General features: G+C 39.0%; 1 protein-coding gene across 1 annotated transcript; it reads left to right on the top strand.

Moving 5' to 3' along the window:
* Nucleotides 1–2,397: 2,397 nt before the first annotated feature.
* On the top strand, nt 2,398–6,099 carry LOC121980122. The gene is made up of 3 exons (XM_042532087.1): nt 2,398–3,123; nt 3,212–5,935; nt 6,049–6,099. Exons 1-3 carry the CDS (start codon nt 2,398–2,400, stop codon nt 6,097–6,099), a joined length of 3,501 nt encoding a protein of 1,166 aa, XP_042388021.1.
* Nucleotides 6,100–23,837: the final 17,738 nt, after the last annotated feature.

The following is a 23,837-nucleotide window of genomic DNA, read 5'->3' as shown; positions in this document are numbered from 1 at the left end:
CTCAGCCCTTAGGCGGTTACGAAGCAAAAAAAGAAAAAAAGAAAAATCTAAATAGGTGGGCAGAACATGTGGTTAACCGGATGCCAGGTCAGTTACAATTAGGCCAAGCGACCCAAGTCAACGGCCAACCGGCCTGTTGTCCCTATTACATGCCCAGGTCGGGTCTGGGCCGGACCTGGGTCAAGCATGCATGAAGTTGAAAGCCGAAAAGTTCACTGGAAAAGCTAACTGTTCGTTCTACGCATCATCTCCATCCTAATCAACAATCGACTCTTCGTATCCTCCATTCCTCCTCCATCGAAAACAAGCAACTCTTTATTGTCTCTCACCTCTTCCACGTTAACCAATGTTCACTGCCACCTTCACTCTTCTTCTTCCTGTGGCTGGGCTACTGCTGTTGCACTCGCTCTTGCTCTTGCTCTAATGGCTGCTGTTGCTGCTTACTCTACCCCTCGCGAGCACGTCGATTGGATACGGAGAGAGAGGTACTACATTGGGCGAGATGAGAAGAATCCCCTGGCCGAGGACATCCATCAGGCCGTCCTCTACCTCTCTGAAGAGCTTTATTCCAAGGACGTACACTTCCTCATGGAGCTTGTTCAGGTGCATAGTTCCACCGCCTGACTGTTTGAAGGCACTGTTGTTTCTACTAATATTTTCTGGATTCTAGGTGCTGTGAGTTGCCATATCTACTAACCATTTTCAATCGTATTTCATTTATCAATTTGCATTTGGCAGAATGCAGAGGACAACAAGTATGCAGAGGGCGTCACTCCATCCCTTGAGTTTCTTATTACTTCGAAGGATATCACGATGACCGGAGCCAAAACAACACTGCTCCTATTCAACAATGAGATAGGTTTCTCTCCATCGAACATTGATTCCATTTGTAGGATTGGTAAATCAACAAAGAAAGGGAAACGACACCTTGGATACATAGGGGAGAAAGGTTTGCACTTTAGACTTTTTTTTTTTTGTTGGTTCTAATTGTATGTTGTTGTTTGTGAAAACATTTATCTCTATGTGACACTTAATATTAAAATATATTGAACCACACCAATTTTTTTATTCAAATATATTAAACATTTATCTTCGTGGTTGAACTAGATGGGCAACTGGAATCCAGTTTCATATTTACAGTTTACATTATAAGCATATTTATTTCACTTGTTCCATACTTTGTTAAATGCATAGGGTTAGAGTTTGACCATGACAATATTTGTTTATGAATTTTCAGGCATAGGATTTAAAAGTGTCTTTCTGATATCCAGTAAGCCCTATATCTTCAGCAATGGGTATCAAATATGCTTCAATGAGGAACCATCACCTGATTGCAACCTAGGCTACATTGTGCCTGAGTGGGTTGATGAGAATCCATGCCTTTCTGACATAAAAAATTTGTACGGTCCATCGGAAAGCCTTCCTACAACTATTATAATCTTGCCTTTGAAGATTGAAAAAGAGTCAGCTGTGAAGGAACAACTATCAAATTTACAACCTGAGGTCCTACTTTTTCTTTCAAAAATTAGGCAGCTATCTGTAAGGGGAGATAGTGATGATCCAAAGTGTAATACTGGCTGCAAGATCTCTATATCAGGTGAAGACACTTGCCAAAAGAGTAGGAACTTGAATGCAGAATCATACCCTCTCCATCTTACTGCTCAAGAAGGCGACAAGGGTAACGAGGAACAATGTTGTTACTACATTTGGAAGGAAAGGTTCCCTGTAAAACCAGAATGCATTTCAAAGAAGAGGGCTGAAGTTGATGAATGGGTGATTACTCTGGCTTTTCCCTTTGCAAGGCGTTTGAATCGTGGGATGAGAAAGTCTGGTGTATATTCCTTTCTTCCTACTGACATGGAGACTGGTTTCCCATTTATAATCCAGGCTGATTTTCTACTAGTTTCTTCAAGGGAGTCGATACAGCTAAATAGCCCATGGAATGAAGGAATTCTTAGCTGTGTACCTTCTGCATTTACGAATGCTTTCACTACACTAATTAAAGGATCACATGAGGCACCCTCATTTTCAATTCCCTTCTTGTTCAATTTCATACCATTGGAGGAATCTCATATCAAGTTGCTAGATCCCCTGAGACAATCCATCAAAGAAAAAATCATTGCTGAGCATATAATACCGTGTGAAATAAACAAGTCACAACAGATGTTCAGTAAGCCCAGTGAAATTAAGAGACTTGTTCCTGCATTATGGCATGTTCTAATTAAAGCACAGAAGTCTGGGGTTGATTTACTTAACCTGCATTCACATGGAAGTCATATAGTAAATGCCTACTTGGATAACAATGACTATGATAATGTACTAGGATATCTAGGAGTTGGCTACGTTGATCTAGCCTGGTATGCATCATTCATTAGGGGTTCCAATCTTGCAAAGGAAATGCCTGATGATATTTATGTAGAGCTTCTACACTTCATTGCTCAGAAATGGTACTCTTGTTTTAAGGACATACCTCTGTTAAGGTTTATTGATTCCACTGGTGGCATATCTTTGTTAAGTGTATCACAAGCAACGAATGGTTATCAGAAGCTATGTATTGCTAACGGTGACGATCAGATCATCACATGGCTCATCAACTGGAATCGGGAGTTTATATCTGTCTCAAAACTATATTTTATGCCACAAACCTTGCAATTGTCTTTAAGAAAGTCAAAATCAGGAGTAATGGATTGGCTCAAGAATTCTGTGAAGCTGCAGAGTTTAAGTCTTCATGACTATGGGTCAATTGTGATCAAGTCACTAACTAGTAGCAACCTTGTCATAGCCTTCACTCATTTTCTATATCATTCTCGTAGGTATAATTATGCTAGTGAATGGTGCATAAACTCATTGTTCTCTCACTTGCCAATAGTAGATGAATACAGTGGAGTGATATTAGGAAAGAGAGAAGTCCTTGTGCCGGCCAGTGTGAGCAAATGGGCAATATTAATTGGTTCAAATCCTTGGAGGCATGACAATTATGTTGTATTGAGTAGGGAGTATTTGTCTTCTGCCAATTTTGCAGGAAATGTTACCTGTGAAGGACTGATTTTAAAATTCCTGCAACAACATGGTAAGGCCTCTGATATTCCACAAGTTTATCCTCCAAATGCAGCTTTCAGAACTGTTTACTCCTTTGACAAAAGACAATGCATTCTTGTTACTTGAATGGATTAGAAATATTAGATCTCGTGGCAATATTTATAATCTGCAGAACTTTTTTAGCAGCATTAAAACTGGAAGCTGGTTGAAGACATCAATTGGTTACAAGTCACCTTCTGAGTCATTCTTGCCGAGCTCCGGTTGGGGAAGACTACTTCAGGAAGCATCAACACTTGTTGACATACCAATAATCCAGAAAGATTTTTATGGTGAAAAGATAACAGAGTACACCACAGAACTTAAAGAAATTGGAGTCAGATTTGAATTTATGGATGCATCACAATATATTGGTAACCATCTCATGGCTGTTACAGCTAACTCCACCTTAACCAGAGCAAATGTCTTTTCATTGCTGAAGTTGGTCAGATATTTGGGAGAGGTAAGCTTATCCCCTCTGTATCTAATTCAGAGCACCAAAGCTTCAAAATGGCTAAAAACATCAGTTGGTTTCAGATTACCATCAGAATCCATATTGCTTGATTCAGAATGGACACTTGCATCACATGTCAGTAATCTCCCTTTCATAGACACTTCATTCTATGGCGAGCAGATTGTTGATTACAAGACTGAGTTGCAATTGTTTGGTGTTTTAGTTAGATTCAACAAAAATTATAAGGTTGTGGTTGATAACTTTAAAATTCCCTCAAATTGTGTTTCTGCTGATGCTGCCATTTTCATACTTGAATGCATACGAAATGTAAACATTCCTGATGATCTCATCAGAAAGTTATCACAGACTAAATGGTTGAATACCCAGCTTGGCTATCAACATCCAGGTGAATCTTTTATGGCTGTCATAGAATGGGAATGCCTTCTTCAGGTTGTTAGTGGCATTCCGATAATAGATGAGCCAATGTATGGCGGTAGAATCAGGTCATATCTGGCAGAGCTAAAGAGAGTTGGAGTAACAGTAACCAGAGATGACTTCTCAAAAGCTATTGGTACTCGACTGAATCTCCTTATAAAGAAAACATTGATCACTAACAAAAATGTTCTCGCATTGTTAACATGTTATAGGCAGTTTATCATAAAGCAAATTACATTCCCACATGATCTTTTCCTTTTCTCCCTTGAGAAGGAATGGTTGCATACTAATCTTGGATTTAGATCTCCAAAAGCTTCCATCCTATTTGGTCCAGAGTGGGAGCCTATCTCAGCTATAACAAATCTTCCATTTATTGACGGCTATTCTGCATTTTATGGTTACTCCAATGAGATTAATGGTTTCAAAAATGAGCTCAAGGCCTTTGGTGTTGTAGTTGACTTCAAAGAGGGAGCTAAATTTGTTATAGACAGGATCAACCTTCCAAGAGATCCTTCCGTCATTAATCCAGTTAGCATTATATCCTTATTTCAGTGCATTCGCAATATGAAGGAAAACACAAAGTCTCTTCCTATGAAGTTCAAGCAACAGATGAAAAGTAGATGGATAAAAACATTTCTTGGATACAGATCTCCAGAAGAGAGCATTCTCTTTGATCCCAAGTGGAGTTTGCTAAGGAAAGACGGTCCCTTTATTGATGACATCTTCTATGGATCTGAGCTTACATCTTATAAAAGGGAGCTTAAAGAAATTGGTGTATCTGTGAATGCCACTCAAGCATGCCTGTTACTGGCGCTTCATATTAAGTGTCACTCTGATATTACCAGAATCTCGAGAGTGTACCTATTCTTGAATGAACATAAATGGGTGGCTTATGTTAAAGCTGCAGAGTGGATTTGGATCCCAAAGGGTGGTGGAGAATGGGTGAGCTCGAACAGGTGCATACTACATGATAATCTTGACCTGTTTGGTTCCCAACTCTTTATTTTGGATAAATACTATGACACAAAGCTTCTTGAATTCTTTTCAAGGGCTTTTGGGATTCGGCTTGGTCCATGCATCGATGACTACTTGAAGCTCTGGTCCTCGTGGGAAGTTTCAGCGCACCACCTTACTGTGCAGCAATGCTCCGCTTTCTGGGTCTTCATTGTGAAGCACTGGAATAGCAACACAGAGAAACTTCTGCAGGGAAGCATATCAAAAGTACCAGTTCAAAGTAATGACGAGGTCATTCTTTCCAACAAACAAGATGTATTCATTCCCGATGATCTCTTGCTGAAGGAACTGTTTGACAAGGTTTCTGGAACAATCTTTGTCTGGTATCCTCTAGTTACCTCTCCGACACTTTCTAGAGCAAATATGAACAAGATATATAGCAGCATTGGTGTTCGATTAATTTCTGAGGTTGTACAAAAGGACGAGTCTTTCAGGATTACTGGTGCTAGTTTTAGGGAAGTTGATCCGAGATCTCTTGTATCAAATAATGGATTGCTGAGGATTGTACTTGCCTTTCTTTCCGATACTTCTCTTGATATAATTGCTACTGAAAGGCATCGTCTTGTCAAATATTTGATTGATTTAGAAGTTTTGGAAATTGATGAGCCTATTACAGTTTGCTATAAGCTGACATTATCCACTGGAACAATATTAGATTCAAAAGCTACCAGAATGTTCAGTTGGGAGAAGGATAATGCGAAGCTATTCTTACAAAGTGGTGAAGGTAGAACGAAGCCAAAGAGACATAGCATTGAATATGCAACAAATTTTGCTGATGTGATTGCAAAGGGCTTACTGTCTGAATTTCCTTACCAGATTGCTTCACTTGCTGAGCTTATTAGGCTTGGTTGCTTTGTAGACTTTGAGGAAGATGCAATCGACTTCTTGTTGAAGACCAAGAATCTCCAGTTGTTTCCTGAAGACGAAGAGTTTCTATCATCTATAGCATCCACAAAGGTTCGATTTCCTATCTACTAATAGATTCTTGTTTTAAGATATTAAAGCCTTCTCATGATTTTCAAACTCTCTTATAAACTCATTCTTAATATACTCGCTCTTATATACTGCAGAATGTGGGAAAGACTGAAACTGGAGAAACTGCACAGTCGACTGCTACCTGATATTTGGAATCCTTATGTTAGGTTTTTCGCTTTCCAACATTTTTTTTGAGATAAGGTTTAAATTTTCTTAAATAGCTTGGATGACCATGCAATAGTAGTCATTGGCAATGTGAATTTTCTTATCATTATTGTTTTGTGATCTTCCATTTTGTGAAAATTTTGCTTGGATTTTGTTTATCTAGTTGTTTGATTGAATCTGTCTTGATTTTAGTGGTTATGTTTGTTAGCACTTTGTTTACGTTCCTCATGCCAATGAGCATAGTATAGTAGTTTGTGTTTCCACACTTTAGCATCATTAAATAAAACTATAGTTGTGATATGTTTTGTTTTTTATTAATGTTTTCATTTTTTTTATATATATATAAAAAAAAGGCAGCCCGGTGCACGAAGCTCCTGCCATGCGGGGTCACGGGGAAGGATCCATTGTACGCAGCCTTACCCTGTCTTTTTACAAGAGACTGTTTCCAAGATTCGAACCCGTGACTTTTTGGTCACATGACAATAACTTTACCGTTGCGCCAAGGCTCCCCTTCTTTTTATATATATATATATATATATATATATATATATATATATATATATATATATATATATATATATAATCCATATGATTAAAATCTATTGATATTTTTCAACCTCCATTATACATACAGGGACATAATTATTAACTTAAAGCACTCATTTGTAGATTATAAATTAGATATAGATAGGGTTGTAAATGAACCAAGCATTCGTGAATAAGCTTGGTGTTCGACTTGATAAGAGCTTGTTTATGTTCGTTCAATATACATAAGATTAATTAAACAAACAAGCTTGAACAGCTCGTTAAGCTAAACAAACAAGCTTGAACACATATGTGTTCAGCTCGTTAATATTCGTGAACAATGTTCGTGAACAACGTTCGTGAACAATGTTCGTGAACAATGTTCATGAACAACGTTCGTGAACAATGTTCACAAACCATATTTATTAATAAAACTCTTTCAATATGCTAAATAAATAATAAAATAAAATAAATAAATTTAAATTATCAATCTTAATAACTAATCAAATAATTAAAAGTTTCAAACAATCAAACAAGCTTGAATTGAGAGCTTGATAATATCTAAACGGACCAAGCTCAAACCAAGCTCAAGCCAAGCTCGAACCAAGCCCAAGCCAAGCTCAAGTCAAGCTTGAATTGAGAGCTTGATAACATCTAAACGAACCAAGCTCAAGCCAAGCTTCAAACAAGCTCAAGCTCATAAAAAATAAACTAAGCCAAGCTTGAACACTCATTTCAAAAGCTTGGTTCATTTTAAGCTCGGCTCGGCTCGGCTCGGTTATCTTATCAAACAAGTTTGAACACCCCAAAGCTCGGCTCGACTCGGCTCATTTACAGCCCTAGATATAGACATCAACCAAGTGGATCAAAATTTAAATACCAAAATTACGCAAAAATATATATCAACCAGCATTTTTTAAATTTACGAATTCTTTGCATCCTATTAAAAAAGAGTAAAGTTATGAATAATATAATTTTTTTCTAAAGGATTTCCAAAATGCCAGATTAAATTCCTCAAGCCACCCACACGAATATCAGATTCTGAGATAACTATATATCTTTTAAAATTTTACATAATTAAGAACAATCTTGAATATATCACCTCAAATAAACTATTTAAATTTAAGATTATTGTGTCTTTATGTAAGTGTGTGAACTTATTTATCAAAATACTCTTCTAAATTTATGGATAATTATTTTATAAATATAACTATTTATCATTAATTATTTATTTTTATATACGTATATGATTAATGATAATTTTTTATAGATTAATGAGTATATTAATATAAAAAATAGTCCTTGATCGAATAAATATCTAGAGGAGATATAAATATCTATATCAACGCTGAGTATGACTGTGTCGAAATAGATTGAGGAATGAATATCCAAGTTGTACTTAGAGTGCCATAAGTTTAGAGGTGCACTAGACATGACTTGCTTGAAAGGAGACCACATATTAACCATCTTTGGTCATTCCTCTTATGAATGAGTATAATTGATTTTTTGATTTAAGACCTTTATTTATTCTATATGTTGAGTTATGTACTTTGATGCTGTTAAAAGTAATCTTTAATCGGATTATGATTAATACGGTTGTTGGGTGTACAGAGAATAGTGTTGAGTCAATATAGGATTCATTGTTCTCTTGGATTAAAAAGGTAACATCCTGTCCGTTTGATAGAGATCTTAGTGACTCGAAATTCATGGTCATAGGAGAAATGATTTATCATCAAAATGAGTCTATTATATCTTAGAAATCAAGTAAACAATTAATTTGATGATGATGTATAATGTATCGAATTAATTGAGATGTAGTTAGACTATATGAAGAGATTGAATTACACAATAATTGATTCTTAGTACTTTATAGTTTATAACTAATATTTTATCACGTTAGTTAACTAAAATTATTATTAGGTGGTTATCTTAGTCTGTCTATGGATTTACATTATCTTCATGTATAAAATATATAGGATCGCACGTATAACATGTAAATATGAACATTATTTATAATTAATTATTTTAGTGGATACTAAAATTAGTCAACTTATTTTTTTTGAATTAAAATTAATTAGATTATTAATTAATTCTAAAATATTGAAAACTAGAACAGATGAAAATCAAATTTAGATTTATTTGATTCAAAGAAGAGAGTATGAAGTTAGTGGTAGTTACAATCATTATGATTAATGAAGAATTTGAAGAGTCATACATCTTCATCTTCCTTAGAGGCTATAAGTAGTTATCCTTGGTAAATTCTTGAAAAACTCTCTCTCTACGTCTAATTTGAAGCTTTTTGGCAACCTACTCCTTCTCGGAGACACATCTTTAGATTCATAGTGCTTCAAAAAGGTTTTGTCGATCTAAGAGGTTAGCATCTAACGGATCATGTCAAGTTTGTGATCTAGTACGCATGGATACCATTAGAGGAGTCACACATAGGACTCTCATTTGTTTGTGATATAGTTTATGTCTATCGAGGACTATGAGGTATGTTTCATTTCATCTTATTTTGTTTAAAAATATATGTACCATAAAGAGTTCCATAATTTAAGGGAAAAAAAAATCTGATTTTAATATATGTATTCTGCTATACTTTGATTCCAATAGTGGTATCAGAGCCAATTCATAGTTGGATCATATAATATGAAACCTCTTCTTCAAAAATTATTGTGGAATTAGTGTTTCGAGAGATTTTAAAGAAATGTTAATTTCTTTATTTCAAATTATATACCTTAACATTTCATAATAGAAATGAATTTTGGCTAAAATTATATAAAGAAATACATGTTGTATTTTAGATATAAATTTCTTATGGTATAATTATATTAACATGTTAAAATATCCAAGACTTAATTGTTTTAAAATCACTATTGAGGTTTATTTTGAATAATAAACCAAGAATTAAGACATAATGAAAAGTTATGACCGAAGAACGTAATTACTTCAAGATTAATAAACATAAATCTCATAATGAGATTGTGTGAATAAGAAGTTGATTAATGGTGAGACATTTTTAATAATTATAAAATCTCTTAAATATATTAAAGTCAAGATTTGTTAAAAACTCTTCATTAATAACTACGATGATGGTTAGCGTTTTACATAAGTCAGTATAGCTCAATCATGGTCTTGTGTCAAAACATCTATAATTTATCATAATTATTAGTGGGTCGACTTAACTCGAATTCGTTAACTTGTTTGACTCAGCTAAGGTTAATTGATTTGAGAGCGAGTGTTGAGAATATAAGACTCGACAAGAATATACCAAAAGTCACATGGATTTGTGATTGACAAGTTAAGGCCTACTTGATGAATGTAGCAAAACTGGCCAGGCTCTCCCTCTTGATAAATCTTGAAGGTTATTCGGGATGCCTCCAACTCGGCCTTCAGCTAAGCCACCTTAGTATCCTTGGAGGCAAGTTGGACCTGCACTGCGGATTGCTCAGCCGATCGACTTTCCCACTCAACACATAAAGTTGCCTCCACTTCCTTGAGATTCTAAGTCAAGACCTGAGTCTCTTTATTCTTAATATCCAAGTCTTCAATAGCTCAGAGCTTCTTAGCGTTGGTGGAATTGATCTTCGCCTCAGAAGAGTTGGCCTGCTTGTTGAGTCGTTCTAGTTTTAAGGCTTGCTCGATGCTCTTGCTCCTCTCCGCCTGCAGCCATTCGGAGCTCCTTTCCTGATCGGCCTTCAATTGGGCCACCTCGCTAGCTAGTTGCTCCAGACGCGCCTGAGAAGCCTCTGATTGGTCGTTCGGGGCTCGTAGCTGTTGGATTTCGTGCTCTAGGAAGGCCAGCCTCTGGCACATGGCCAAGCTTTCAACCCAAAATTGCATTAAAGTTGGTTAGTCATGGCCAATCGGCAGATAAACAAGCGAAACATGAGGATAATGTACTTACCCCAAATGCCCTTTGGGTATGGTCGTCCGCGAGCTCCCCTAGGAAGATGGTCGCCGCACGGGCCCTAGCATCGGCCCAAACTTGTGACAGCGCGGCAGTCCTTGAATCCTAATCTAGTGCTCGGAGGAGCAAGGCTCATTGTTGTCTAGATGGCGTCACTCATCTGTCGGTAAGTGAATGATGACCGTTATATGCCTCCAGCCGCTCGGACTTGAAGGATCGAAGGTTGCTTGGCCGGTGGACCTTGGTAAGAGAGAGGATCGGATGGTGGATATTTGTGCTACTGGCGAGGAGTGTGGTGGCATGTACGCAATGGGCAGTGCACAAATAGTCCCCGACGATAGCTTGGACAGTGAGGGCATTCGGTCAGATAACAGTGAAGTTGGGAGCACAACGGCTCCTTGCTCAAGAAGGGCAGGCGATGTAGCCTCCTCCCGTTCAGAGGGAGGGCAAGAGCCAGCACGGGCGGAGGTCGTCGAGCGGGATGAACCTTCTATTGGGTAACCCGATGCAAGTGCGTGCTAAAACATGTTTCGTAAGCATGCATAGTGGAATATAAAAATAATAATAATTTCTAATTATTACATCATACACCACACACATACAAGGATATAACATGTCAGACATGATCGCATAATTAAAACTTTATGGAAAGTAAATTTAAGTTAGGTATATCTGTCGAATGTAGCGTAGAAGATTTCATCGGATGATCTGAAATGGGAAGGAGATCAACTAAGTGACACTCGAAAGCCTCACCTCTACTTGTATCCACACCGAGCTATCTTCGAGACAACTTCAATAAGTCCAAGTTGTGTCTCTGCTTCAGTACTAGCCAAAGATGGGAAACGGTTCGATCCGAGAGAGGGATCACGACCTGATTTGTACCTAGCAATAATTGCAACCAAGCGGCACAAATCATCCGGAAGGACAACCTTTGTAGTCATTGTTCGGAGACCAAAACCTCGCTGCTGCCAACGGTGTGGCCGGCAGCAACAGTGTCCGGGGTCAACAGGTGACCAACGGGAGGAAGCAGATGGCCGACGTCAAAGCTGGTTGGCGAGGCAGCGGTGGTGGCGCATACGGACAACAGTAGTTTGCTGCTGTTGGCACTGGACAGCGGCTGATCGGCAGGCGTCGGATGTTTGTCAGTCAGTTCTGCTCACAAACGATGACGGAAGCTCCACCGAACAACAGTAGGGGCTGCTCGTCGGCGTGCGACAGTGATCAGCAAGAGGCAACGCCTCTTTCTGTTTGGGCGGCGATGGTGACTTCAGCTGGTGTGGGGCGCCTGTTGGATGGCGTCGGACTCTTGCCGTTGGGGATGGGCACGCAGGAGACGAGAAGCCGAAACTTCTCGTGGTCGGCGGCATGAAAACGAAAAAACTTTGTTTTCATTTTTGGCCGCTAGAAGAAGAAAGGGGGAGAGAGATACAACGAGAGAGAGAAAAACTAAGGGTGCGTTTGGTTTGCGCATTTTTCATTTTCATTTTCTGAAAAATGCACGTTTCTTAAAAATGGTGTTTGGTTTACATTTTTCGTGTCTGTTTTTTAAAAAAAAAATAGATAGCATTTTCTAGAAAAATAGAGAATGACAAAAAGTCATTTTCTGTTTTCTAGAAAACACGCGTTTTCCAGAAAATGAAAATGAAAAATATGCAAACCAAACGTACCCTAAATTTTTCTAAAAAAAACTCTCCACGTTGTCTTTTAAAACTCTCTACGTGTGTGTGTGTGTGTGTGTGTGTGTAATCTTCTTAATTACTGGATTTGGATAAAATCCAAACCTGTAATCTATACCAATAACTTTAACTTTAGTTTAAGGCTAAATTGTTGGAACCCCAAGATGTTTTGATATGATCAAACAAGTTAAGTTAGGTAATGTTTTGTCTAACCCTTGTGTCTAAGTGTGCAGGAGCTTAGGAACATAGGAAGTCGAGCGGAAGACGCGTCTAGCAAGAAAGGCGGCATGGGAGAGAGCCGACAGGCTCGGTGCGTCCGAGGGATGAGGTGACCGCGGAAGAGTACACCGGTGGACGAGAAGAACCTGCGCGACGTTCGAGGGACGAGAAATCAGGAAGGAAGGCTGCTCGAGGAGAAGGCCGGAACTTAGGTTCGGATGAGCCCTATTCCGGATGGCCGAGATCACCCAAGCTAGCGGAGCTAGAGCGAAAGACCCGGACCGAGACTAGCTGAACTGGAGAAGAGGTCCCAGACCGAGAAAAGTCAACTCTGTTGACTTTCCTGGTCCGGGTGCCCGGAACCATTCCGGGCGCCCGGACCCGGATTTTGACCAGGATCGCGTCAAATGCGATCTGATCGTTGGGGGATAAAATTTTATCCCCCCAGGGCAGCCGGAACCCTTCGGGGCGCCCCGACCAGTGCTATAAATATAACACTGGTTAGCACAGATCATTCAACTAACTTGTAATCCATTTTTCTCTGTGCTTTCAATTTGTTTGTACTGTCAACGCTGTAAAAGGCTACTCCGCCCAGAGGAGAATCAGATAGTGTGCCATCTTTATCTTAGATTAGCAATCCTCTGATTGCAAACCAAGTAAACCATCTGCGTCTGTTTTAAATTCTGTTTATTTAGTCTCTTCTATTTTAATGACAAGTTTCGTTATCTAGTTAAAAATCTGAGAAAGGGTGTTTTATTTTTTTCAGGGCAATTTTGTAATGACCCAAATTTCCTCAATTCAAGTCCTAAAAGTAATTTAAATATTTAAAAAAAATGCTATAGAAATATTCTCGGGATTTTTAGAAATTTTTAGAGTATTTTTATGTAATTTTTGGAGGTCGTTTGGTATTTTTACTAAACGAAGAAAGTTTTGACAAAAAAAATGTCCAAGCCGAGATTCGAACCGTAGATCTCGGACAGGTCATAGGCCTTAAGCGAACTGAGATAACCAAGTGTTCCACAGGAGTTTTGTTAATCAAGTAGGGAACAAAATATATATAAGTTATAGTTGGAACCGAAAATAACAGGAAATAATTGGAAGAAAAGGGTTGTAGTCGAGATTTGAACCCACGAGCCGAGCCTTAAGCATAACGCAGCCAACCAACTGTTCCGCAGATATTTCGTAAAAGAGTAAGGCAGCGAATAATATTTAAGTAGTAGTTGGCTAATAAAAAAACCCTAGTATAAGAAAAGAAACTTAGGTTTTATCCCGAAACCTTTCTCCCTCCCCTTCTCTCGAGTTCGACGGCGCAGCTCTTCTCGGCGAAAACACAGCAAGGGATCTAGGGTTCCTCTTCGGCGGCCGGCCAAGGCCATCTCGGAGGGTTTTCCATAGAGCCGCGATCACGTCGTTAAGGAGAGTACGAGGATACGAGAGGACGCCGAGTTCTGCGGATTCTCCGAAACCCTAAAGGTCTTCCTCGGCTGTAAGTCCAAGAAACAACATGGTAAGTAGCTTCTCACCTGTGGTAGGAGTGGTTTTCGGATTTTGCTTCTCCTTGTTTTTGAATCGTGTAGTAAAGGTTGATGTTTTGAGTTTGCTACCAGGAATCACAAAGGAAGGAAGTAAATGGTTTAGATTCGGAGCTTGTGTTTTAATTTCGTTGAGTTTACATGCATTGGAAAAGTTTGAGTTGTGTGATATGTTGTTGCTCATCATCTTTTGTAGTTATTACAAATTCTGTTTGTATTTTTCTGTTCGTAGTTTGGTTTTTATCCCAGCATGCAGTTTAGACTTTACCTCTTTGATGTAAAATTCTACTTTGCTAGTTAATTTCCCTTTTGCTGCCTTAGCTTGGTTAATTTCCCTTTGCTGCCGTGGGTTTGATATAGAAGAGGAGAAGGGATTTTAATGGATTTAGCATGTGTTTAAGTATTTCATCTTATGTTAACTTTGCAGATTTTAGTTTATATGCAATTAAGTGGACATGAACAGCATGTGTTTAGTATTGAATCTTATTTCCATTTCTTTGCTATGGATTTGAGCATGAGTAATATTGAATTATAATGTTTTTCTTTGCTATTAGAATAACATGAACAGCCTTAGGTTCGGTTTATCTTGAAGCTTGCTGCCATAAAACCAAATTTAGTTTGTTTAGATTTGGAAATGAGAGCATGTAACATCTTAGTATTTGATTTTCTCCTTGCTGCCATGTGGAGGAAAAGCCCTCTAAATGAGGATGTAGTAAAATGGTTATGTGCCTAGTAGACCTTTAGAGACTTATGGGTTGTTAAACATACTGTACAGAACTCTCACCTTAGTTGGTTCTAGGATGAGGTTTAATTAGTTTGATATGAACAACGTATGTATGTTCAGTTAATGGATTATTGTTTTTAGTTCTTTTTAGTATGAGATAGTTCTATGCTTTTAGGTTACTTGTGACCTTAAACAGATTCAGTTTTGTTGGTTTGACATTGGAATAGCTAGAAATTATTGAGTAGCATGCATTCTTTGCTCTCTTTTTTTTATCTTTGTTGTAGCAAGATCTAAGGTTTTAATTCCAACAAGTTTTAGAATTTAGTTAAGCTTGTATGATATGCAAACTTTCATAAGTATTGCTTGCAGATTTTGATAAGTATTGCATGCAGAACTCCAACCTTAGAACAGATTTTTATTAAGCTTAATATGCAGAATTTCATTAGCATGATAGGCAGATTTTTGGTTTAAGCATTTCAAAGTTAGAATTGGCTTAAACATTTCAGTTTCTTTTTAAAGAAGTATTCTTTTAGAAGTATTAACAAGTATAAGAAAGATAAAGAAAAGAGAGAAGAAGGTCAAGACCTTAAGTAGATCCCAAAGTCAAGACTTTCGAGATTTTGGCACACAAGGTGCTTGATAAGATGCCAAGGCATTTAAAGAAGAAATAATTAAGATAATAAGATATTTTACTTTTTGAAGAGGCTAGTACCCGACTTCCAAGGTTGTCATTAAACAAATCCAGGTGTCCAATTCCAAGGTCTTGGCCCTGGTAGACCAAGGTCTGTTCTTTTAGGATTGGTGGCTCGCTACCCTAACCTATTAGGGAACGTGCATAAGATGGTACTACGCCTGGGCCCAAGAGAAGTTGATTACTATTTTGAAGTATTATAAGTATAAGCTTTTGAACAAGTAAAATAAGTTTCACATAAGTATAAAAGTATTAAAGTATAAGTTGTAAATAAGTGGAATAAAAGAATAAGTTTAGAACAAATGAAATAAGTTTCATTTTGTTTTAAATCAGCAAGTTTAGTTTTCTTTTATGCTAGCATGTTAATTAGATTAACTTACTGTTCTTTGTTATTAGAAGAGCATGAGTAGCTTTACATATTTAGCATTTCAGCCTGTTTGATTCCTTTACTATTGGATGAACATGAGTAGTCTTCAGTAAGCATTCAGTTAGTTCATGTTATAGATATATGTACATGCATATCGAGATTTTTGTGAGTTAGATAACGCTTACTAAGCATTTTGCTTATAGAGTGCATTTCCTCTTACTGCAGATACAGGAAAGGAAAAGATTTAGCAAAGGAAGGTGACAAGGAGGTGTTTGATGATGTGTGATGCCAGGACTATGGGAGAGACTTGGGGCATTTCTTTTAAGTTTTCCGCATTTTAGTGATTAAGAAACATTTTAAAGTTGTACTTTAAGATTCATGTTATTTGAGATTATTGTTGTTCTAGGTTGCATGCTAAGATGTACTTAGTTTAGTATGTATGTACTTTTGGGTTATTTTTGATGTGAGTAGTGTTTGATACTTATTTAACTGTGTGAGAGTTTGTTATATGTTCCAGCCACCTATGACTGATGTATACTATGTTTGTATCTTAGCTTATGGTCACCGGTACAGGGGAGACTCTGTCGAAATTTTTCAGTAAGGACTTCTCGTGGTTTCGATCATACCGGTTAAGTAGAGTCAGTAGTTCAGTAACGGTCACCCTTAGAGAGTAGTAGTAGTAAGAAGGGTGGTCGTTACAAATTCACCCCTCCCCTCTTACCGGCCTCTAAAGGGACCAACAAGTGGTATCAGAGTAAGGCGCTTCAGGAGGACTAACCGTCGATCGAAGCAACGAGATGGCCGGACCAAGCATCGTTCCACCAAAATTCGAGGGGGACTTCGCACACTAGAAGCGACGTATGGAGGTATTCCTAAAATCTTATTTCGAAATTCGGTTTATTATGAAGTATGATTTTGTAGCTCTGACAAATCAAGATAGAGAAGAAAAAGAGGAGAGCTTTTGGACAAAGAAGGAGCAGAATGAGTCTGTAGCAAACAGCCATGCGGAATATCACCTGCTGAGCGTGTTGCCGTCTCAAGAGGTCAACCGCATCGGAAGCTATTCATCTGCTAAAGAACTCTGGGAGAAGTTCCTAGAACTCCACGAAGACACGTCCGAAGCGAAGCTCGCTAGAAGAGACATCCTCCGGAACAAGCTGATGAACATCCGTCTAGAAAAAAGTGAGAAGGTAGTCAATCTACACGCGAAGGTAAAAGAACTGATTACTGGTCTCGAGAACCTCGGAGAAACGGTAACAAATCGGGTCACCATACGCTACGCACTCATCACATTTCCTAGAACTTCAGAATGGACATCAATCGTCGATGCCTACTATATTTCGAAAGACCTGGAGGTAAGTACTTTAGAAGAATTGTTCTCCACCCTTGAATTACATGAAACCAGGTGTGTAGGAACAACAAAGGAATCAAGCCAGATGATCGCACTAAACGCAACCAAAAGGGATGAACCCGAGTCAGATTTAGAAGATGATCAGGAAGCATACATGGTAAGAAACTTTAAAAAGTTTTTTATATCTAATAAATTTAAAGAAATGCAGAATAAAAAAATCCAAGAAATAGAAGAAGGATGCATTGCTACCAGTGTCAAAAGGAAGGACACCTAAAAGAAGATTGCCCAGAACTAAAGGACAAAGGTAAGATTCCCAAGAAGCACAAGAACCTAAAAGCTACTTGGGACGACACTTCTTCATCTGAGTCCGAGATTCAAGAATATGCCGGGATAGCACTGATGGCAAGCTACGAAGGGCAAAGTACATTAGAACCCAACATCGATGAAGGGGGAGCGACCTTAGATGAAAGTAGCGAAGCAGGGGGATATTCAGGCTTCAAGTCTGATATGATAAGTGAGGTATGCCTTTTACCCCCTGATCAACTTTACTTTGGTATTAAGGCAATGGCTAAATTCATGTATAAATTAGATAATGAAAATACCAAATTAAAAAAATGAAAATTTAGAAATAAAAAGAACTTTGGCAAAATCTTGTTTAATAGAAGACTTTGATAAAATAAAATTTGAAAATGATAAATTAAAAGAAGAAATAAAAAGATTGAAAGAGTCTAATGGTACAAATATTTCTGCTTTTAAAAATTATAGAGGACTAAACTGGTACTATAGGTTTCACCAAAGTCAAATTAGAAAAATATCAAAAGCCTATATACCTAGGAAATACTTGATTAACCCTATAGGTAGGAACCTCTATTGGGTTCCGAAAACATGTTTAACTTGAATTTTAAATTAAACTTAACATTTTTCAGCAAGAAAGTTAAATAGATAGTTTCTTTATGAGGCTTTGTCTACGGAGTGGTTGTTGCTCCAATAACTAAGAAGGCCTAGTGCATCGCTACGACCTGGAAGCCAAAATACTGAAATCAAATGTTTAATTAACTTTCTAGAAAAAATATTAAAGTTAGAATTAAATAATACTTAAAAGTTTTTAAACATTTGTTTTGAAAATTTTGTTTAACTTAGAAAATGTTTCTGTTGCAAATATACTTTAAAGGGTTATTCAATTTGTTTTAGAAAATATTTTTAAAAATATTTAGTTTTAAAAAATTATTATTATTATTTTTGGAAATTTAAAATTTTTTTCCCATGTTTTTAACTTAGAATTTTTTTTAAGTTAGAAAATTCTTACATTGCAAATTAAAAAAAAATTGCCTTAAAGTTTTTTTATATTTTTTTTAAGGTATCTATTCTGTTGCACAAAATTTTGTTTTACTTAGAAATTTTTGCAAACACTTAAATTTTTGATTACTTAAAATTTTCTAACTTAAATTTTTTCTAACACTTATTTTTTTTAAGTTAGAATTTACCTTAGACTTGTTAAAAGAAATCCCATTTTTTATGTGATGAAAGGGGGAGAAGTATGTTAAGTCTAGGGGGAGGTATATAATTTTTCAATTGAAAAATATTTGGACTTATTTGCATATTAACTTTTTTTTATTGCATCTGTTTTACCCTAACTTTACTTGGGTTGCTCACATCAAAAAGGGGAAGATTGTTGGAACCCCAAGGTGTTTTGATGTGATCAAACAAGTTAAGTTAGGTCATACTTTGTCTAGCCCTTGTGTATAAGTGTACAGGAGCTTAGGAACACAAGAAGTCGAGCAGAAGACGTGGCTAGCGAGAAGGACGGCACGGGAGAGAGCCGACGGGCTTGGTGCGTCTGAGGGACGAAGTGACCGTGGAAGAGTACACTGGTGGACGAGAAGAACGTGCGCGACGTTCGAGGGACGAGAAACCGGGAAGGAAGGCTGCTCGAGGAGAAGATCGAAAATTGGGTTCAGGTGAGCCCTATTCTGGATGGCCGAGAACACCCAAGCTAGCGGAGCTGGAGCGAAAGACCCGGACCGAGACGAGCTGAACCGAAGCAGAGGTCCCGGACCGAGAAAAGTCGACTCTGTTGACTTTCCTGGTCCGAGCACCCGGAAACATTCCGGGCGCCCAGACCTGGATTTTGACTAAGATCGCGTCAAATGCGATCTGATCGTTGGGGGATAAAATTTTATCCCCCCAGTGCGCCCGGAACCCTTCGGGGCGCCCCGACCAGTGCTATAAATATAGCACTAGTTAGCACAGATCATTCAACTAACTTGTAATCCATTTTTCTCTATGCTTTCAATTCTTTTGTACTGTCAACGCTGTAAGAGGCTACTCCACCCAGAGGAGAATCAGATAGTGCGCCATCTTTGCCTTGGATTAGCAATCCTCTTATTGCAAACCAAGTAAACCCTCTGCGTCTGTTTTAGATTCTGTTTATTTAGTCTCTTCTATTTTAATTACAAGTTTCGTTATCTAGTTAAAATTCTGAGAAAGGGTGTTTTATTTTTTCAGGACAATTCACCCCTCCCCTCTTGCCGGCCTCCAAAGGGACCAACACAAACTAGGTTTGATTCAAAAACTAAATCATCTTAGTTCAAAATCAAGAACCTCTTTTAATTAAACCAAATCAATTTAGTTTATACTAATTAAATCAAAGAGAGTCCAACTCGTCTTCAAAAGACGTGACTCATCTGTGCTTCCATTGCACCATTCTGATTCCGTATTTACCTTTCATCTGGTCCAACCAGACTTAATTTCTCTCAATCTGATAATCCAATTCTCAAACTCATTTTATGTCTCTTAGATAAACTCGTAGTGCATGTGACCTTATAGGTTCCCGATTATATTGGTTGTTCATAATTAACCATTAATTATGGAATGATCATGAGTGACATCTAGTAGTACATTATGATCCCCAATTAACTGGAAAATCATAAGTTGTTCTCAAAACCACTTCCAAATCCTGTAACAACTACAATTAGTCGTGTCATGTTCCTTTCACTCATCTTATACTCACTTGGTTCAGAACATGATATATGTGTCAGTCCCCACTAGGCTAAATACGTCACACCTAACCTAAGTAATACTTCATCATTTTGCATATTCAAATTACTCTAACATGTGTCAAAGAGTCTCGTACTCTCAACATGTGATGCTTTGGCAAAAGACTTTGAGTAATAATCCTAACGAGTGTCCATAGGGTATACGTCTCCTCGCAAGGAGCGGTGAATCCTTTGTGAGTTATACAAACACCTTCGGGTACTTCGACTTATACCCAATCAACCCGGGTCCACACCTCAATAAGATGCTTGTTTATATGTCAAAGTATAAGCCTCCATGACCAAGGTGACTTATATACCTCAAGTCGAAGGAAACTTGCATTCGAGCTACTGTAAGAGCATCATTGGCATATCTATATATGAAGAGAACCATATAAAGTCTTACAGCAGGTCACTTCAATGAACTAGTTATCATAACTAGCATCCACGTTTAACTCTCGACATTCCAATGTCTCCAGCCTGTGAAAAAACAACTACTTGGCCCAACCAAGGAGTATAACCCGTTCTAATCTATCAGAATCGATGATGTCTGAATTCATCAATTCATCGACTAGAGAGTATTTCAATACATTCATAATTGCACATGTAGAGATACTCACAAGTTGTAATCTAATCATAAGTTCTCTCATACTATGAATTGTATCGTGGGCATTCAGTATGTGAGTTTAAGATCCAATCATACACATAGAGAATGTGCACTCAAATAGTGAATATATATATTTATCAAATAAATAGTAAAAACTGTATGGTGATTGCCTTAAGACATCTCTCAAAATTCAACACCTTCCCCATGATGCCTCTTGTGACGGACTAAAGACTCATCTGATGTAGCTGTAGTAGATTTAGACAGCACAATGATCGACACTAGAGATGGTCGTTTGGAAGGAAGGTCGGCTGTAGCAGCAGCATTATCGCTTGTCACTGTATGGCCTCCTTCGCTAGTCGCAGCTGTATTTCCTCCAACCTCACCGAGCGAATCGTCGGATTGGGTGACCGGTTGTAGGCCATGCTCTGCAACTCGATGACACCCACGACATTAATTTCTGAGTCCACAAGCCTACTCTTGCCAGTCAGACGCGCCCTTAACATGATCTAAGCTAAAAAAACGAAGACAAATCAGTTAGATTCAAAGATGAGGAAAAGAAAGAACATACCTAGGGTGAGCGGCAACCTCGTGTGAATCGGGCTCAGACTAAACACGTAGATAATGTTGGATCGAAAGTGCTAGAGGGGGGTGATTAACGCTCGTGGCTTTCACTCATTTCAGATTCGTAAAACACTCGAGAAATAGCAGCGGAAATAAATAAAAGACAAACACACAGAAGACTCTAAGATTTACTTGGTTCAGAGCCTGTGACGACTCCTACTCCAAGGCCTTCAGTGGGCAACAACTATGATTTTGTAAATCTTTACAAACAGGTGAATACATATATGAGCTTTAAAAGAAAAGTTATACCGACAAATTACAAAAGTTGAAAGTGATCACCGATTGTTAGAGCAGCAGAGTGTAGTCGAAGGTTTCGGAGCAGCGCACAAGATCATAAGTTCTTCTGTTCGAGGTGTTGTTCGATTGCTTCCCGAGGCTCCCTTTTATAGGCTCTATGAAGCTTATCCGGATCCTCAAGTTTTTGGATCAGACTTGACCCGAGGCGGATCGATCGATCGATCTCTCCGTTCGGTCGACCGATCAGGCGATCTTCTCCCATCTGATCCGCACGATCTGCTCGCTCCGCTTCGATCTGGTCAAGCCTTATCCCCGGTTCGGTCGACTGATCCCGCCATTCAGTCGACCGATCCGCTTCTCTAACCCGATCAACCTGGCCTGGCCTGATCCAGTTGTCGATGATCCTTGGTTCGGTCGACCGATCCCGAGGTTCGGTCGACCGATCCTTTGTCTGAGCCCTGTGTTGGAACCCCAAGGTTGGTTTTGGTGTGACCAAAAAGTTAAGTTAGGTCCTGTCTGTTTCTAACCTGATGTCTAAGTGTGCAGGAGCTTAGGAGCGCAGGTACTCGAGCGGAAGACGCAGCTAGTGAGAAGGACGGCACACGGTGCGTCCGAGGGACGAGGTGCTGCGGAAGAGTACACCGGCAGACGAGAAGGAAGTGCGCGCGGTGGTTCCAAGGTACGAAAGCCGGAGCGGAAGATTGCTCGGGGAGCAAGAGACGCAGCTAGTGTGAAGGTCGGCACGGGGTGCGACCGAGGGACGAAGTCTGCGGATGAGTACGCTGGTGGACGAGAAGGGACACGCGGCAATTCCGAGGGACGAGAAGCCGGAGGGAAGCACGCTCGAGAAGACCGGAAGATGGGTTCAGGTGAGCCCTATTCCGGATGTCAGAGATCACCCAAGCAAGAGGAGCTGGAGCAGAAAGACCCGGACCAGAGGCGAGCTGAACCGGAGAAGAGAGCACGGACCAAAAGTCAACTGGGTTGACTTTTGGCTCCGGGGCGCCCAGAGCTGTCCAGGGCGCCCTGAACCCTTCCGGGCGCCCGGAAGTGACTTTTTCATAGGATCGAGCTTTGACTCGATCCAATCGTTGGGGGATAAATTTTATCCCCCCCAAGGCGCCCGAAACCCTTCCAGGCGCCCCGACCAAGGCTATAAATATAGCCTTGGTCCAGAAGCTTTCCAACAATTACGATCATTCTATTTTCAAACACTTGTATGCTTTAGTTGTAGTTAAGCTTCTGTTTTCTGTGCCTAAACGTTGTAAGAGGCTTCTCCGCCTGAAGGAGTTTTTGAGCTTAATCTTCCTTGGATTAACAACCACATCGGTTGTAACCAAGTAAACATCTGGTGCCTCGTCTTTTCTTTTATGCTTTTATTTATCTGCTTAATTCATTTTACAAGTGTTCGCTTAATCGTTCGAGCAAGGGTTGTTTGTTTTCAATTGACAGGTTATTTACCAACCCTTCTAGCCGGCTCAAAGGTCCTACAAGTGGTATCAGAGCCGAGACGCCTCAGAAGGACTAACCGCCGTCTGAAGCAACAATGGTCGGAGCTAGAGACTACCCACCAGCATCCGAGGGGGAGCTTTCTTCATGGAAGCAACAAATGAAGGTATTTCTTAACTCTGATATTGGTATTTCTCTAATAATGAAAACAGGTTATGAAGCACCGAAAGACACGAATGGAGAGAAAATCGACATACGCCTCTGGAACGAGAAGCAACGTGAAGAGTCCATGGCGAATGCTCGGGCAGAGTTTCACATTCTAAGCGCAATACCAACTAAAGATTTCGACAGAGTCGGAGAGTACAAAAGCGCGAAAGAACTTTGGGAAAAGTTCTTAATGCTCTACAAAGAACCGGTTGAAGTCGTCTCCTCAATAGACATCGAGCCGTCATCAGAAGAATCCAAGACGGAAGAAATTACCAAGATAGCCCCAACAGCCGAAGTACATCCCGAGATCGATGAAGGAGGAGAATCTTCGGAAGAAATTAATTCAACAAGAGGAGAATCAACAGCCGACGAGGTAAGTAAGGTATGGCCTCTACCCTATGAACAACTGGTTCAATTAATCAAATTACCTGAAGATTTTTGCGAACCAAGTAAACATCTGGTGCCTCGTCTTTTCTTTTATGCTTTTATTTATCTGCTTAATTTATTTTACAAGTGTTCACTTAATCGTTCGAGGAAGGGTTGTTTGTTTTTAATTGACAGGTTATTTACC

The sequence above is a fragment of the Zingiber officinale genome, chromosome 5A, assembly GCF_018446385.1.
Source record: "Zingiber officinale cultivar Zhangliang chromosome 5A, Zo_v1.1, whole genome shotgun sequence".
In the NCBI taxonomy this organism is placed as follows: domain Eukaryota; kingdom Viridiplantae; phylum Streptophyta; class Magnoliopsida; order Zingiberales; family Zingiberaceae; genus Zingiber; species Zingiber officinale.
This window is presented reverse-complemented; position numbering and strand designations above follow the sequence as displayed.

Coding starts and splice junctions, on each gene's coding strand:
- LOC121980122 (XM_042532087.1), top strand. CDS start 2,398: ATGCCTGATGATATTTATGTAGAGCTTCTACACTTCATTGCTCAGAAA. Junction 3,124..3,211: donor CAAATGCAGCTTTCAGAACT/GTTTACTCCTTT, acceptor TATAATCTGCAG/AACTTTTTTAGCAGCATTAA. Junction 5,936..6,048: donor CATCTATAGCATCCACAAAG/GTTCGATTTCCT, acceptor TATATACTGCAG/AATGTGGGAAAGACTGAAAC.